Source organism: Monopterus albus, unplaced genomic scaffold (assembly GCF_001952655.1).
Source record: "Monopterus albus unplaced genomic scaffold, M_albus_1.0 scaffold477.1, whole genome shotgun sequence".
NCBI classification, from domain to species: Eukaryota; Metazoa; Chordata; class Actinopteri; order Synbranchiformes; family Synbranchidae; genus Monopterus; species Monopterus albus.
The window spans coordinates 292,012-309,911 of NW_018128357.1; the positions used below are offsets into that span (position 1 = coordinate 292,012).

Sequence of the window (17,900 nt, forward strand, 5' to 3'; positions counted from 1 at the left end):
CTCTAGCTCAGTGATGTTTGACGGCTTCCATGCTGCAACTGCCTTCTTCAAATCCCACCAAATACACGAGTTATTTTGACAACAGAAGCTGACTTAACTTTGAAGTTCAAATGAAAATTGTAACTCTTGTAACACATGAGCATGTGCAGGATTATTCAACTGCACTTGGGATCATTGTCATGCTGGAAGATCCAATGATCACCGAGGTTTAATTTGTCAACAGAAGGCATCACGTTCTTCTTTAAAATGACCTGGTATTTCTAGGAATCCATGATGCCTGGTACACGATCAAGACTGCCAGTTCCTGCCGCAGAAAAATAGCCCCACATCATCAATGACCCACCTCCGTGCTTGACAAGTAGGGATGGTATTCTTCTGGTCATAAGCACGCCAGACATACTGCTGGTCCATATGTCCAAACAGTTCCAGTTTGGTTTCATCAGTCCATAGAACTGTCTCCCAGAACTCTGTAGTCTTATCCAAATTCCTGGCATATTCTAGTCGACTGTTGATGTTCCTTTCTCACAGTGTGTTGCACTGGCCAAAGCGCTTTACAGATCATACACCATTTACACACCAATGACGACAGGCTGCCACATAACGGCGCTAGTCAAGCCACTGGGAGCAATTTGGGGTTCAGTGTCATGCTCTTTGGAAATCTTCTTATACCCGAGGCCCTTCAGAGGTGATGAAATAATCTCCTCTCAGCTTTTGTGGAAGCTCCTTTGTCTTTCCCATGATTGCAACTCACCTTGAATACCTTCATGGTCGGGGTTTATATATGCATCATAGCTGGAGCAAATGAAGGATTGTTATAGAGTTCCCAAAGGCTTAATGATGTTTCAGCTCTACTTTAGGCCATAAAAACTGTCAAAGCTTTAAAAACAATATTATTTAGGGGTTGAATAATTGTGACATGGCTATCTTAACAAAATATACTGTTACACACAAATACTACATCATACATTTTCTGTGTTGATTTTATGTATCACTCAACTCATAAAGACGTCATCCAAAGCAGAATCCTGCACTTTGAAAAGATTTTTATTCATAAATTCTTAAAAATCTTTGGTGGTTGAATATTTCTGATTGCAACTGTAGTTGTTGAAATATTTCAGTAAAAGCTAAAGTGAAAACCTGCTGGTGGTGCTACAGGAAAAGTCAAGAAATCACCAAAGTCAGAGGAACAGGAACATCTGTAGCAACAGGAGCAGTGACCCGTGTTAGAGGCTGGTAGTGTCGGTGTCCTTCTGCACCTCATCACTAGATGAAATAAATCCACTCTCACACAAACGTCTTCCCAAAAAATAATGAGTCCAACACTGCTCAGAAATTCTTTGTAAAATATATTTTGGTCCAAAAGCTGATTTACAAAAATACATATGCAATTATGGAGTAGATGAGACATCATACAGAGTATCACTGTATGTCTGCTGCCTCGCCAGTGTTTCGGAATGTTGCATCATCTCGCTTTGTTAAAGCTCCCTGCATAAGCTATAGAAATGTAGTGTTAGCATCAAAGATGTTTAACACAGTACCCTGGTTAGGACTAAATCTCAAATGTCATTACCATACACAGACAACAGTTCCTATTGCTGTATATATTTTTAAAGTCTTACTGATCACAATGAGTCACATAATGCACATTTTCCATTTGAATTCACAAAATACCAGTGTGCAAAAAGAGTCTTTCCAGAGTCTGAATGATTGGCTTTATATACAGACATACATGCAATTTATTAAAAAGGCAGGACTGATCCTAAAATGGGGACAGTCGCTTTTCCTCTGTGGGTAATAGAAGTGCTCCAGTCAGCCACTCCATGTTCTCTGTAGCTGTAGACACGGTTACACAGGCATCTGATGTGCTTAAATACAACAGATTTCATATTTCAAGTGACAATTTTGTTCTGTAGCTACATTTAAAATTGACTAGACTTTGGTGGAAGCTAATATGATCCATTCAAATTTAATTTAACTGAACTGCTCTGTCCAGACAGTATACCTTTAACATTATTTATCTACAGAAGCAGGCCATTTATGTTTCGAGTGCCAAATGTCTGGGATCAAAGCTCACCTTATAACAAAGACCAGAAACAGCTAGATTGGCTCCGTCCAAAGAAGCTGAACTGTATGCAAAGTGGAAACCCCGCTGAGATAAAGCTTTGATCCCACACATTTCGCACTCGAAACATAAATGGCCTGCTTCTGTAGATAAATAATGTTAAAGGTATACTGTCTGGAGTATCATTATTATAACACCATCTCTATTAAAGATAACTAGAATTTAAAGAAACTGACATTTTTGAGAACAATGCTGATTCGTTTTCTTGCTGAGTTACATGAGAAGATCAAGACAAGATTTTGATAACTACTGTGTTAACAGTGCCCACTTCCCAATAGTCTCTTCTGGAAGGCATTTATAGTATTGCACTTAGTTATTGTGTAAATGTGCAAGGTGACAGAAATAGTTGTAATAAATGACAGAAGAGCTAGAGAGAGAAAGCACGTCTCTTTCTGGCCAATCAAGCATGAAGTGGGTGTGGCTGTTGGACTTTCTGCTCCAGATGCAGCCTATATTAGCTGCTACTAGCATAGCACACCTGAATCTGTTGCATTGTGGTTAATGCTGGTGCTGGGTTTTGATAAAGAGATGAACATGTGGAATCATTTTTCAACCATCCACTGCGAGTTTAGCATTCTAGGAGTGCAAAGGTAAATCAGTGGAGTGTCCTTTTGACACACACCTCTCTGTTAAATATGTAGCTCACCTTATAACAAAGACCAGAAACAGCTAGATTGGCTCCGTCCAAAGAAGCTGAATCTGTGTACACAGCAGCTTTAAAAACGTAACTAAACACTCACATTTTGCTAGATGCCTTTCTCCCAACATAAAAAAACATGCAACAGAAGAGCGAGGGAGAAACACCTTGTGACTACAAACTGTGTGGCACTACCACGAGAAGCTTTCTGATGTGTACGTCTGTGGGAGTGTCGCTATAGAGCCGTGGGGGGAGCAGAGCATTTACTGTGCTGAGCCTTCAAATCCACGGTTACATAAACTAGCTAAATTCTTTTTTTTTTTCCTTTTACACATAATATGAATGTTGATGCAAATATAAAAGGCCTACCGTATATTAGCATCATATACCAGCAATGTGATTCCATATACAGTGCAGTGAGGTGTAGCTACTCTTTAAAGTTCACTAGTTAACAGGTTCTATCTTGTTTAATCTGTAGAAAAAACTGAAACAAGGTTTTACAGTGGGTAATGAGCCAGATCATTATTGACCGGGCCAGTTTCTCAAGACTTCAGGAAGCCTCTAACCCATCATCGAGCTTTAGAGGTGCTGCTAGATACAGTTTCCAGTCTTTGGCTAAACTAGGCTAACAGCTTGGGGGCTATAGCTTCACATTTCATGGACAGATGTGAATGTGGTAATGATCTTCTCATTTAACTCTAGACATTGCAGTGACTAAACATATTTCTAATTACATCAGAGTCTTCACTTAAGTTTAGTTCATCCTTGGGGACCCAGAGTAAAGTGGCATTAAAAAAACAAAGATATTTGATCTATCACTGATGTGGTCTATCACAGTGAACACTGATCGGCAGCAGTTTGTTGCCATGTGCCTTATTGCTCTAGAGTTCTTCCATTAAGAGTGCTTAATATCTATAAGAAATATATCTTAAAAATAAATATGTATCTTAAGAAGTACATTATAATGCGCCATCATAAGCAAGTAGTCTTGCCTCAGATAATAAAGTTTAAATGATCTGTGCGTGCATGCTATTTTTGGTCAACAGTAGCACTCACTTTTAGCTTTCAGCTACAATGACTTGAGGCAGTGTGCTCAGTGTTATGCAAAAATATTTGAGATGAAGTCACGAAAACGCTTGGCGTACTGCTCGGGGTGCACTGTGGAGATTTCAGCACCAGCCTGCATTCAAGAGAGAAGATAGAGACAAAAGAGGTTGTCAACATCATCTGTATAGGTCGTACATTTCACAACGTGGAAGAGAGCAAGCATCTAACACCTGCCCTCTGTGCTGGAACAACTGACAGCAGCCCTCTGCCTCTCTCCTTTCCCTCCTGTGCTACTCACCCCGTGTTTGACAGTTTTTGCGGCATGAGCCGCTTTCTTCTTGGTGTCATACTGAGTAAGTACATCAATCAGGCCCATGAAGTAGACCTCCCTCTGAGGGGCTCCTGAAATGACGGCACAGAAAATCAGGGTTCCGTTATTAGGCTTGTACTGACAACAGCAATGACGGGCCTCTAGAGACAAAAGATAAAAGCTCCCTGGTAAGATATAAACATCAAAACATCTCAAACCACATGACAGTTATTTTCTGGAAGACCTGGATTATGATAATGGAGCAGAAATTGTAACACACAGACCTCAGGGAAACAATCAGATCCAGTCTTTTGGCTGTGTCGTCTCATGGAGTATATGAGGCCTACAACTAACATATACTGTCATCTGTATCAATCTGCCGATTATTTTCTTCACATTTATGGAGCTGGGAATGGCTAAATCTTTACATTTCTGCTTGAAAAATAAGACCATTGCTCAATTTTAAATTTTGTCTCTTAATCAACTCATCGCTCTAGTTCTACATTATACAAGTGCTGAAGCGATTAACTGATTGGTTGATCGAAACTGAATCAACGAATGACTATAGGCAACACTCCAAGGTCTAGTTTGTATAGACGCCCAAATTAAGGTCTTGAATGATCTTATTTTGTGGCCTGAACCAAGTCTTCACCTGGGCAGCTCCCAACTGCATACACATCGACAATGGGGTCAAACTCCCCAGGCCCCAGAGGTTTGTAGGAAGACATGTAACCGGCGATTCCTTCTGGAGAGGCGCCGTAAGAGCCCACAGTCGGGCCCAGAGCCAGGCCATTCTCTGCTTCCTGTTCCTCCTCGTTGGAAACCTCTTCACCCTCCTCCTCCCGTTCACCTCGGCCCACGTCATGGATACCGAGCAGCAGGCTGTAATCCATGATCTTCAGCTTCACTAGAAACTGAAGAAAATGGGAGAGGGATGTTTGTTATGACATTTTTTACTAGATGAAGTTAACTAGAGCTGAAGCAGTCGCTTCAATAATTGATAGAATACTGGCCAGAAACAAAAAGGTCTCTGCATTTTATAGATCAGAACCTTTATCAGGTATGATTAGACATGCAAGGAATTTGACTCCGGTACAGAGGCTCTCACTGTGATTTGTAAGGCTACAATAAATTAAAATAAATAAACTGTGTGTATTCAAATAAGAAAAATGTGCAATCAAGAAATGTGCAACCAGCAGGAAAAACAATGGGTGGAAAAGGGACTTCACCTATTATTACTAACAATTAAGGGAACACTTAATCATCACAGTATAACACCAGCTCAGTTACTCTTCAATCACCTAATTGTTTCAGCTCACATCTATAACTCTCCCCTATGAAATTAGTTTGACACCCATCGGCCTACTGCCAAAATGCCAACACAGGAGTGGTGCTTCCTTAATGTGTTGATGCTGCCGCTGTGTGGTCGAGGTGTGCAACAGCAGCGAGGGCTCAACACTGAAATAGGTCGCTCACCTCCACGTCCCTGTTGAGCTTCTCCATCAACTTTTCCTTCTGCTCCTCAGTCACGTACACCTTCTGCATGTTGTTCCTGAAATCCATGTCTTTGAAGGTAGGAAGCTCTTTTTCCTTTAGGATAACAATAAATATTTAGAAGGCTTTACATGATACAGGGGAGAGACCAAACACCGACAGAAAATAGACGGTAGGCAAGGTATTTATTCTATTCACCTTTTCTTTGTCACTTGCCTCACGAGCCACCAGAGACCCCTGCAATAACAAACCATTGGAACTATATCATGACTGACAAACTGTGGAAAAATGTTAAACCATTGTTTAAAAAAAAAAAAAAAAGTGTGAATTAGGGATGCAACAAACTTGTATTTATATTAAATTAAAAAGTGCATCTGTTTTGGTCTATTAAATCCACACAGATGTCATATTACTTGTTTCATCTGACCAACAGTCCAACGATTTTCAGTTTACAATGACACAGTACAGAGAAAAGAAGCAAAGTGAGAAGCAGATCTAAGGGGAAGTTTGGCAGCTTTTGTTCGAAAAATAACAAACAATACACTAGTATTAGTGTCACATTAGAATTCTACAGTGAATTAGCAGGTTGCCTGTTATCCTAGGGCCAAGTTAGAGAGAAGTCATATCTGTAGGACTTCCACATTGCTTTGTGAACCAGTGACAAGGGCTGGGATGTGTGACTGTTTGTCGTGCAGTTCCTCATCACCTTCAGGTCGTACTTCCTGTGTACTACCAGCCTGTGGCTGAACATGTTCCTCATGACAATCAGGTAGGCCTCCTCGCTGTCCACGCTCACCCGATACATCCCCAGGAACTGTGGTAGCAGGGTGCTGCCATGACACTTCACTATGTGCTGCAGGGAGGAGACAACGGTTAGTGTGGATGGCAGGTGTGGAAAGTGGATTACTGTCCTGGGCAGCATCAATGTTAGAAACACAAAGAGTTCAATACAGGGAAAAGGTCTGAGACAGACTCAGATGAAACATGAACAGTCTTAAAAGACACATCAACTTACATCTGGCAAAATTCAAAGGTCACTTTGACTGTAAACTCATTAGTGTGTCTGTGGCCATGTTCAGCACACACCAACAGGCAGTTAAAATAGACACATCAGACTGACCTCATTTGGTGTCCCCTGAAACACACTGGATGAGCAGGATGTTAAAAAGATATTCTACATGTCTCTACTAACACTGCTTTTTTTTTTTTTAATTTCTACGTCTGGGAGCCTGGAACAGTGGAACCACACTGGCCGAGTACCACAATGAGCCAGGTTTGATCCCCAGCTACTGAGCTTCAGGTTCAAACACACACACTTTGAGAAGCAAACTACATCATGTAAAAATTTGGAAACCATTCAATCTTACTTAATTTTCTGGTGATGAATTTAATTGCTGTATGAATCTAAATGTAATTCTCTCTCTCGGGGCGAGATGGTTCTGTTATTTAGTTTGTCATTTTTATTTATTTCTAACTTTTGTTACATTCAAGTCAGTGTTGCTGACGAGGCTATGCAAGTTAAAGGGACCGTGGCACTTTTCCTTGTTTTTTGACTTATCTACAATGTTAGAATTATCATCTTAGATGTGACCTAGAGCTTAAAAAAATCTGTTGTACCTACATATGTTCTAGTACTTCTATGCAGAAGCAACTTGGTTTATACCCATCTTACAAACTGTTGCTTGCGAGACTTTTTCCCTAACAAAATTAAGTATTATGTGATAGTCTAAGGATTTCCTTGAATGGGCATAATCTCTAGGCTGTTGCGCGTTCATGCGAGCTCGCCTGACAACCACCGGTGCCATTGTAAAAGCGAAATTTTTCAACTGTGCCCGGTTCTATGGATATATTTTACCTCCTGCTGCTGCACTGTGACCAGAGGATGTGGAGAAAAATACAAAATCTATTTACACAATGACATTGTGGGGACTTGATGTCCTTATGGGGACAAAAAGCAAACCTCCAATAATAACTCATTATATTTTAGAGTGAAGCCTTGGTTTAAGGTCAGGGTGAGGTTGGGTGTTAGGCAAGGAGTGGTTATGGTTAAAGTCAGTCTCCAGGAAATGAGAGTAAGCTCATGTAATGTCCCATGAAGTCATGGAAACACAGTGTGTGTGCACACACTCGTTACACCCTCCTGGTTAATCTTGGAAGTCTGAAAAGCAGCCGTTTGGTGACCGTATGCATATCAGAGGAGGAGACGTTAATGTAAACACTTTCCACGCAAGAGTGAAAAGCTGGCAACAACAAAGACTGCAGTAACACACATGGGGAAGTGGACAACACTAATTACTAACTGTCCACCTGTATTCAACACACACCAAACTAGAGCTGCAAGAAACATTCCATCATTGAGCAATACACCCATTATTATCTCACTTAACTGATTTGTTTGGAATATGAAATGTCAAAAAAAGCTAAACAATAAATGGCAGTTTCCAAAAACCTAAGCTGACCTCTTCAAAATGCTCGTTTTATCTGACCTACAGTTCAACATAGTGCATTCACCATCGTGAAATATCCTTGCAGGACTGTCTGCAATGGAAACATTGCAGCATAATGAACTGTACAATTTCATAGAAATACTGGATGTACAAGAATCACTGTGATACTGTGACTTGTCAGGTATTTAACTGAATTAACCATTCCTATTTATTTTATCATTAAATGATTGTTAAAGAGAATGTGCTCTGTCATTAACAGCTGTAACTGCGATACATACGCTCTGTATTGAAACCCAGTGCCACTCCCAGAATGACTGGCACGGATCAACACTGACACAATAACCAAACAAATCATCATCATGAATGCTTTCTGTCTTTGTTAAATGTTGCTACAGCGTTCACTGAGATTATCTGACAAAGACACATGGAGGCAGTTTTCCATCTGTATTCTGTACGGGAGCATTACTACAGACACGGTCATACAGTTATAACTGAATTCTGCCAAAAACTGATCAGAAACCTTCTGATAGTGCTTCCAAGTAAAGCCTACAAGCCTCTGTCATAAGCTGTCAGGCCAGGCCCAACTGTGCCTCCTCATTATTCAGTTCTTCAGCTGAAAAACTGAAGATTTCAATAAACTGTGACCTGAAAACTATCACGATCTATGAAGGAAACCGCAGTGCGAACGCATCAGGCACTCTGATAACAAGAGGTTCATTCAGGGCCAAGTGAATTAAAACAAAACAGAGCTGCCATTTTCCTCGCCTCCCTCCTGGTTTTATGTAGGCTGTGTGTCCACAGTCTTCACATTCCAATAGGAGCTCAGAGCAGCCCAAAGTTTACTCAGTGCTATGTTTAGCCTGAAGTGCGTCCTAATTTTTGAAGTATCCACGTGACTCAACGGTACAAGTATGAACATACAGAGAGAAACAGAAGCAAACAGAATGGAGGTGAAACTATGGCACCTTGCTCTTATTCCTCCTACACATATACAGAGATATGTGCTCATATGAACACCTTTGACAAAGCAAACATAACATAACAGAGTGTGTGTAGTGTCCCCTGCATTCACTAGTGCCGTAACACTGGCTAACCTTGATGATGAGACACACTGTTCATCTGCACAGAGATATTCTTTCAGAGGTTCAGCTGGAGAACAACACTCAAATACCACACTGCCTTGTTTTAGGACACCTCAGCAGTGCCAACGTTTGCTGTCCTCCTACTCACTGCCCAACTCAGCTGCACCTGGCAAGATGTTTCATCTGAAAATCATCATATGTGGGTCAATTTCCTTCACCTATATGCATGCTCACAAAATAGGGAGGAGAGTGCAACCTCCGCCAAGCGCATCTCGGTTTCCCCATAATGCCATGAAAGCAATATTCCCTTGATAGTCTGACCCTCATAATATGACTGCTTCACCATGAAAACCTACTGCTGGCACTTGGAATGACGCCGATATCATTATTACTGTGCTTTGAAAGTTCCTCAAGACAAACAGTAGGCATGACTGACGTTCACTCGTTGGTTTAGAGGTAAAATGGACTTCAGTGACTGAATAAGTCACATTTCTACAGGTTTTTTTTCTGCTTGTTCACCAGCTGTTTATAAACTTCTCATACAGTCGGTTACTGGCTGACTGTTGAACTACAGAGTAATCCTTCACATCCTCTGCTCAGCTGTGGGTGTGTGTGAGAGGAGCACTGATCCTGCATAAATCTTGTACTGTTCTTTGAAAAGTAACTAAAGTTAAGAAATAGTTGCAGTAAGTACAAAGCACAATATTTTTTTCTGAAATATAAAGTTGAAGTAGCAGAAAATGAAAATACTCAAGTACATATAACTCACAATTGTATTTAATCACTTGAGTAAATGTACTTAGTTACTTTCTTCCTCTGCTCGTTAGGTTCCTACAGCAGTTACTTTGTCACGTTAAAAAATTTACGCCATAAAATGGCATAATACCAGTCCTATGGATGAAAATGTTTGTACCTGGCTCCAAGTCTCAGTTCAGATTAAAATTCAATCAATTAACTAACATTTTAACATGTTTTATGTAAACAAACTGAACACAAGTTCAAAACCAGGACATCTGTGAACTTTGAATGTTAAAGGACAAGGCAGGTGATATTCTGTATTTGTCAAATTGTCAACAAATCCCACAAATAAAAACAAAGAAATGCTACTTACAAAGCAATACAAAATGCTGCATCTTATTCCTCTGTGCCACCGAGTCCTATTGTTGTCCAGAAACCATTAAAACCCATGAGTCACACTGCTGGGCTGACTGACAAGTTCCTTCATTATCGTGAACACACATACAGTTGTTGATGTTGATGCGGTGCCAGATATGCTGCCCTGCTGCAAGTACTCCCAGCCCTGAATAAAACGTGTATTGATCCACAGCTAAAAATAGTCCCCAAACAATTATACCCTTTACATTTTTTGGGTAACATTTGCTAAAAACTTTGCAAGAAACTACAGAGACCAGACACCCTTTGATTTTTTAACAACGACACTAGAACGAGCTTAGGGACGGTTCTCCGAACAAGACTGAAACATCTACAAATCTGTTTCATCAGAAATGTCCACACACTAGTTCCTCTAATCCAGCTGCTTGTGTTTCTAGGCACAAGCCTGATATCAGCAGTCAGTTGTTAGCTACCAACAGGTAGGGACAACACAACCAGGGAACAGTCTGGTCTGTTGGCTGCTGTGGCTTTAACTCCTAACAGGGCAAAACAACCTGAGAGTTTGCATAAGGCCTGGCAGTCCATATTGCACAATAGGTGCCACTGTGTTATCTATGGAAGAACATTTCTGTGCATGTTGTAATGACATGATCTTCACGATGAAGACATTTCATACACTGTAAATAACTTGACTTACTGGCCCAGCCCTAACTGAAATGATACATTTGAGTGCCGTTTATAAAGATTTCCTTCTTCAGTAGGAACTAGTGGGTCTGGGGCTGAGAGCCACAGACAATGTAGTGAAATGTATTAAGAGCCAAACTAACTCATAATGGCATTTCCTGATCATAAGAAAAATAAAAAATATCAGCAGACGTCACCTTTAACCATCCAGGCCTTACCTGGTGATACTCAGACAGGATGCTGTGCATGTCTGCAACATCCTCACTGGAGATCTGCTTGATGACCAGTGTTCGGTCATAGCAGTTGAGGAGCAGACCCTCTCCCTGGTCGTCAACACTCCTCGCTGGAGGGCTACGGGTCAGCGACACCTGGGGGTTGTAAGACAAACAGGTAACCTTAGAATCACTTGTCTTTTAACATAATAAAACATATTTCAGGAACAACACTAATGAACAAAATGTGCACAACCGATTAGTATTGAGGAAATGAGCTCTTCTAGATAAATCCCTTTGTACTTTCAATAAAGTAACATTAAGTGTATAAGCGTGTCTGTGTACTGAATCATCATTAACCTGATAGTCCAGATCCTCAATGCCAAACCGTTCCCTTAGATTTCGGAAAACCTGAGGACAGTACTCTTTGAACTTGAAGTGTCCTGGAAGGTTTTCTCTGCATTGGGAGAGGAGGAGGAGGAAGTGAGGAGGTGCAGGTCAGTGCCAACACACACAGTCTTAACAATCCAAAACATCTGTCAAGCTCATTCCAACACAGACCTCAGGACTTCGAATCTTTTTATGTTCTTCTGCAAGTCAGGCAAAACAAGATTTACAGTCATGTGAAAAAATTAGGACACCCTTTGAAAGCATGTGTATTTTGTAACATGTTTTAATATATGGTTATTTAATCTCAATTTTAACAATACAGAGAGATTAAAGTAATACAACTAAACAAGTAAAACTGAAGAAAAGTCTTTAAGATCTTCTGTAAATGTAATTCTATAAAAATTGTTCAAATTAAGGTTAAATAACCATATATTAAAACATGTTACAAAATACACATTCTCTCAAAGGGTGTCCTAATTTTTTCACGACTGTAACTGACTGTATCTATCAGGAACACATTTCTAGTAAGTACCAGAAACCAGACAGACAAAGTCTGTTACAGAGGTTTTATTTACTTCTATTTCAACAGTGCTGCATCTATATGCATTTCTCTTTGTGTCTTACTTATTGAAGAGGTGGTTGTCGACTTTGATCTTGGTGTTGGCTTTAAAGTCATCAGGCAGCAGCATGACAGGAACAGGCACCTGGCTGAGATCATTGATCTGCGGAGAGGAGAGCCACTCACTAAACAGCCCTCATTAGTGACTGGGATTAAGCAACTAATCGTTTGGTCAATCAAGAGAAAATTAATCAACAACTATTTTCATAATGAAAAGTCTGGGTCATATTTCATCTGAACATTCAATGGATACTGTTTCTCAAATGTGAGACTTTGTCGCTTGTCTTTGTCCTACACTTGAGCAAACTGAGTATTTTGGTAACAAATCCAGATAATTGGTTTATCAACTGATTATTTTTGTTATTAATTATTAAAAAAAATTATAAAAATGTAAAAAATTATAAAAATGTTTGATTTAAGCAATTCTTAAATAAAAATGCCAAAACTTCCTGGTGCCAGCTTTGAAATATGAACATTTGCATATTTATGACCATGTAAGATAAAGAAAATCAGAAAACTGATTCATTTGACAAAATGGAAACAGCAAATGTTTGGTATTTTAGTATGTAAAAGACTGAGATGATCCATTAATTAATCCAAATAGTTTATTAATTTCCTTTAACTGACTAATAAGTCAATCGACTAATCACTGTAGCTCAAAATTTCATAAAACAATTTTACAACAAATGAGGACATATACTAAAACAAAATTGTTAAATAAGATTTTGGCAAGAATCATTGTTCAAGACTGTCACATGATGGAAGATGGCTAACCAGTCATAGATGATATTAGTGCTGCAATCTGCAATTAATCAAAAAGGTTATTGAGTCTATAAATGTTTTTAAAGATTGTGGGGGGAAATGCAGTTTAAAATTTCCAGTAAAGTCCAAGTCCTCTGTCGTGCTGTTTTGTCCAACCAGCAGTCCAAAACCTGAAGATATTCAAATTACTGACATACCAGGCTAAGAAAAGCAGCAAACTCTCATATCTGCGAAAAGCTGAAAATTTGTAGCCTTTTTTTCTAATAATAAGACACTGAAACGATTAATCATTTATCAAGACAGTTAACCCTGAGGGGTTCGAGCCCCATTACAAGTACCCGCTTTTCTATTCCAGCCTTGGGTATCACAGTCACACATTTAGGTGTAGCACCCTCATAGGTTGATATACTGGCCAAGGCTGTGGGAATAGGGGTTGCAGAGGGTGCTGCTTGAGGATGGTAGAGGACCTGCATGTCCAACACAATTAAAATTAAAACAAAATAATAATGAATGTTTAATTTTTTTATATTGTCATGGTCATATTATAATAACATTCTGATCTTAGTACGTGGTTAATAGTGGATCTTGGGTTCCAAATTTTCAGTCGGATTGGCCAGTTTGCAACAAGTGTGTGACCTTACTCAGTATTGTTCGTCTGATGACACTTGCTCTGGCAGTGATACTGTGCCAGTGTCTGATGCTCTTATCAAGGTATTTTGTAAAGCTGGCTTTCATAACAGTCAGTGCATAGCCGCTGCCTGTATATGTTGTGTACTTTGTATATGCTTGCTGTCAGATCATAGCCTGCTGTGCGATAAAACAAGTGTTGGTGGTCGTTATTTTATCATCAGTTCAATACTTAATGTGTAAACCTAGCTTTGCACCCACCAGTTGAAACATGCTCCCACGGCTATGATCCTAGCTTGGCACCCTGTCTCACTTGCTAACACTTCTGCTAACTGAGCTAGCTGTTAGCTGAATTTACATGATACACTGTGGTCGCCTTTAGCATATGATGCAATGTTAGCTTCCACGGACTCACCGAGTGATTGACGCCCCACATAAAGACACTCAGGACGGGGTCACTGGCCCGAAACACTTTCACCTTCTGCTGCACAAAATGTTTCTTCTTCGTTTTAGTCTTAGGCGCCAGGTTCACCATAGGACTAGATGTGGCCCCCGAGCTAGCCATGACCATAGACAGGCTCTCCTCGTCCCCTGCTGAGAGAGCTGGTGCAAGCGGTGACACTTCTTCTTGATGGCTAACGATACCGTAACTTAGCTAACTACACTACCGTTAACACGCCTCCTCCGTGCACACGGCGACGAAATCCAAAAATCACCCGTGGAGAATAACTCACAATTTAACGTTTAATCTTGCTCGATGAATCATTAAGTCACTTAACTTCATCCGTTCATGGCTAACAGCATAACTCTGGAAAACCGCTGACAGTCCACCACCGCCCCCTCGAGCCCATCCATGTTATTATCAACCACGTGGTGAGTTTATGATTGAACGGTCGCTGGGGCCAATGAAAACGATAATAGAGAGTCAGATGACCCACCCTCCTCAGGTGGGCAAGTACGTCACGATTACGTGATGCTTTCAAGCGAAGGTCGATGGTCGGAATGATCCGGGTGTTCTGTCAGATTTTGCTACCCATCAAGACGTGCTACCCACCGTTCACAAAGTGGTTAGGGTTAGGGGGATGGATCGGGGTGGGGTTAGTCAGTCCATAGATTTAGCAACAAGGTAGTATATCTCGACAAGGTAGCAAAATCTGACAGAACACCGGTCTCTGTTTTTGTGAGTACGCTACTCCGTCATTCAGTCACATAGCCCAGCCAGCAAGTGGGAAAACTGGGAAACTGACATTTTAACAATTTTAAAAACAAGATTGAGATCAAAGATTTTTATTGTCAATTCACTATATTTGCAGGACATACAGAAAATAGAAATACTGTTTCCCTCTCACCTAATATTGAATGCCATAGGAAACAAAAACAAAACAAAACAAAGAATTATTTGAGAAAATTATTGATTAATTTTTTAGCCTATTTGATCATAAAAAATTATCAATTTAAATGGAATAGAATCATTATCTTGTCCTCCAGTGTGAAAAATTGCCAGTACCAAAAGCATAGAAGTACAGTAATTAACATACAGAACAAATTTGGAAACAAGATATCACTACAACAAAAGTTTAGAGTGTTCTACAGCACAGAGGTAAAAAAAAATTACAGATAACATACCTAAAACTAAGCAATAAACATTCAAGCGAGTCCAAAATGTTGATTACACTTGGGGGAAAAAAGACTTCTTCAAAATATTTTTGGTTGCCAAAGGCACACTAAATGCACTTCGCAGAGATCATCATCTCAAACTAATTTAAATTAAAAGAATTATCTGTAGACAGCATTATCTAACTTGTCCTGGCACTACACAGCTGACTCAGCTTCATTTGAAACTGCTCAGCCAGACCAAACCAAGACGTCAAGTGGAACATTGCAAGATTCTCAGTCAGGATTTTGGAAGCAATAGTTTAAAAGTTTTGCAAAATTTACTTAAAAAATTGAAAATAAAAATACTTATTCTGTAGGCAAATTATTATAGACATTATTAGGCAGTTATGTGTAAACAGCATTTTACTGTTATACTTGGCTGCGGTGGAGCTAAGCCTACTTTTTTAAAACTGATTTATACGGTTAGCTAGTACAGTGATTCCCAGTAGCAGTAAGATCCCAAAACAAAATCACACATCAGAGCTGCTCCTAGTTTTGTATGAACCAAAAGGTTTCCCCCCCGCATGTTTCCTTGCATTTCACATGGGTGGGACTAAGACATAAAGAAAAGCTGCAAGTGAGGGAACCAACGGTGCTTATAAGCAATGTTGTAGTCGAGTTCCCAGTGTCCCAGTCCGAGTCCAGTCTGAGTTGAGTCCCCATCACCCTAGTCAGTGTCATCAAGATCTACAATGAACACAAATGACACAGCTCTCACCATTTTATATTCCAAACTTTCTAGCAGTGTATTGCGGAGGTCACACTAGACTTTCTCATTGACTGTCATTTTGACAGATAGGGTCATAAAAATTACGTCATAATTTATTATTATCCCTCAATTTAATTTTTGTTTTTTAATGATAAGACATATTTAATAGCATCTTCATTCATTTTCATTTCATTTTTTAAATAATTTATATACGGAACAAACTAATGTGCAGCCATTTTTCAGGTCAACATGGTGCGATATACATATTTTGCTTAAAAGGTATTTCTCTGGTTTCATTTTATTCCCAATAGACAGAACCAAACCTCCACCCTAGGTAGAGAAGAAGGATATATGATGGTGTACAAGGATCATGTTTCCTCTGTCATTTTCTGCAAGGCCTTAATTTCATATGGATAATTGAGATATTCTTTGCTGTTACCTTGGAAACAGGCATGTGTCAAGTTCCTGTGTTCTGAAGCAGGGGAGAATGATCCTTTAAGTGCCTAGTAAAGGCAGAAAAGCAGCATGGCTCTAATGTGCTCTAATTTCTGTCACTACTGGTGACTGGTTACTGTGACTGCAGAGGGGATTCTGCAGGCAAAGTAAATATGTATGAGTATTAAGCCTCCAACCAAGTCTCTCGAAATCAGTAATACACAGTAACCTGTTCAGAGGGAGGTGATGACCCAGAGGAACTGTCATTCAGATGAATGAGATACCTGGGGCTTCAAGAATTGAATGAAAAAAAGAAATGTCCTGATTTTGTTCATCTGTTTAAAACTCACACCTTTGTGAAATATTTTCTTCAGTGCTCAAGAGTCTTCACACTTCTGATTTAATATAACACTTTAGCATCTTTTTTACCATTGCCCTCATTCTTCATGTTTCTTCTTATACAGTACATGAATATTTACCGTTTGTTCTAGATCACACTTTTCATTTAAGCTCAATATTTTCTGGAAAAAAAATAGAAATGAAATTTTGGCATTCTGTTTTTGAAACAATGAAGGTTCCGGTTCGAGCCACAGTCAACCTGGAACCTTTAGCCATGATGCTAACGTAGCCTACTCTACCTTAGCACCAATTCTACCACCACTGTGTCGGCCCTGATAGATAAAAAAAAACACTGTTTAACATCCACTACTAATGAAAATGCATGGTTTGTTGTTATGATGCATTAACTGTGGCCCAAATTCAACAGTGAATAGCAATGAATGCTCATGCTAACAAGGTAAAGAGAGGAGTCAAATTTCCCACGGGCATTGTAGTACCCCAGTTCTTTAATTGTTCTGAATAACGAAGGAGTCCATCTTTCTTCATATAGTGCTGGTTTATTTTAATCACAAGCAAAATTACAAACACGACCCGGGTTGATCCCTTTTCAAGACACACACACAGGCCGCCACACAGAACCTAATACATTTATAAGATTTGGGCTAACCCCTTACCCAGAAAAATTACAAAATCCCCAGATGAAGTCAGTCCAAAGACTCCATCTCTTACCTAGTGCTCCACATGCTTTGAGCAGCTGCATTTTTACCTAGTCATAACAAAATGAAGAATTTCAATGTGTGTGTATGTTGTCACATGGTGTGTAGCTAAGGCATTCATTCATTTATTCAGACATAATATTCTAATACAAGATTAAAGAATTGGTGTCATAAGTACCTGTGGTTCACTTTTCAGAATCACCATTCTGTCTGCTAACCTTGAAACAAAACAGACTAGAGCAGACTTTAAATCTTACTAAATTGCATTACTAACACATCTGATTCAACACATTGTCTAACTGATTTGTTAATATCTAACATTACCACTAAGTGGGCACGTCTGTCGGCGAGGTGCTTTGCTGAGCTGGACGTCTTCGCTCCCTTGGTTTGTGTAGGTTAGAAACATCCTCTACAAACGGGCTCAGCAGTGTCCGTGGGCTTGTCCTGACTCAAAGCTGCAACAGCGACATGATGCCACATGTCACTGCGTGCGTCTGCT

At 39.8% G+C, this 17,900-nt stretch overlaps 1 protein-coding gene and 1 long non-coding RNA gene across 3 annotated transcripts in view; both read right to left on the reverse strand.

The window, feature by feature from the left end:
* Positions 1-1,331: 1,331 nt before the first annotated feature.
* Positions 1,332-14,413, reverse strand: pip4k2ca (phosphatidylinositol-5-phosphate 4-kinase, type II, gamma a). 2 transcript variants are annotated; one of them, XM_020587741.1, is made up of 11 exons: positions 13,962-14,413; positions 12,163-12,260; positions 11,509-11,605; positions 11,155-11,304; positions 6,317-6,463; positions 5,809-5,847; positions 5,593-5,706; positions 4,769-5,030; positions 4,105-4,208; positions 3,816-3,939; positions 1,332-1,865 (listed from the first exon to the last, which is right to left on the reverse strand). In XM_020587741.1, the coding sequence occupies exons 1-10, from the start codon at positions 14,115-14,117 to the stop codon at positions 3,859-3,861; spliced, it is 1,248 nt and encodes a 415-aa protein (XP_020443397.1). In that variant the 5' UTR covers positions 14,118-14,413; the 3' UTR covers positions 1,332-1,865; positions 3,816-3,858. The 2 variants fall into 2 exon arrangements, with proteins under 2 accessions (XP_020443397.1, XP_020443396.1); XM_020587740.1 differs by lacking the exon at positions 1,332-1,865 and having other exon boundaries at positions 2,657-3,939.
* Positions 14,414-14,924: 511 nt separating this feature from the next.
* Positions 14,925-17,900, reverse strand: part of LOC109952591 (uncharacterized) — a 4,657-nt gene continuing 1,681 nt past the window's right edge. The window contains exon 3 of the long non-coding RNA XR_002273791.1: positions 14,925-15,889. This is a non-coding gene — a long non-coding RNA (uncharacterized LOC109952591). The remainder of the gene's footprint in view (positions 15,890-17,900) is intronic.

Excerpts from the sequence above, each read along its gene's own strand:
- pip4k2ca (XM_020587741.1), bottom strand. The coding sequence starts at position 14,117 with ATGGTCATGGCTAGCTCGGGGGCCACATCTAGTCCTATGGTGAACCTG. Across the intron at positions 6,464-11,154 it reads TCCTGTCTGAGTATCACCAG|CACATAGTGAAGTGTCATGG; the intron begins GTAAGGCCTGGA and ends TCCTCCCTGCAG. Across the intron at positions 5,707-5,808 it reads AGGCAAGTGACAAAGAAAAG|GAAAAAGAGCTTCCTACCTT; the intron begins GTGAATAGAATA and ends GTTATCCTAAAG.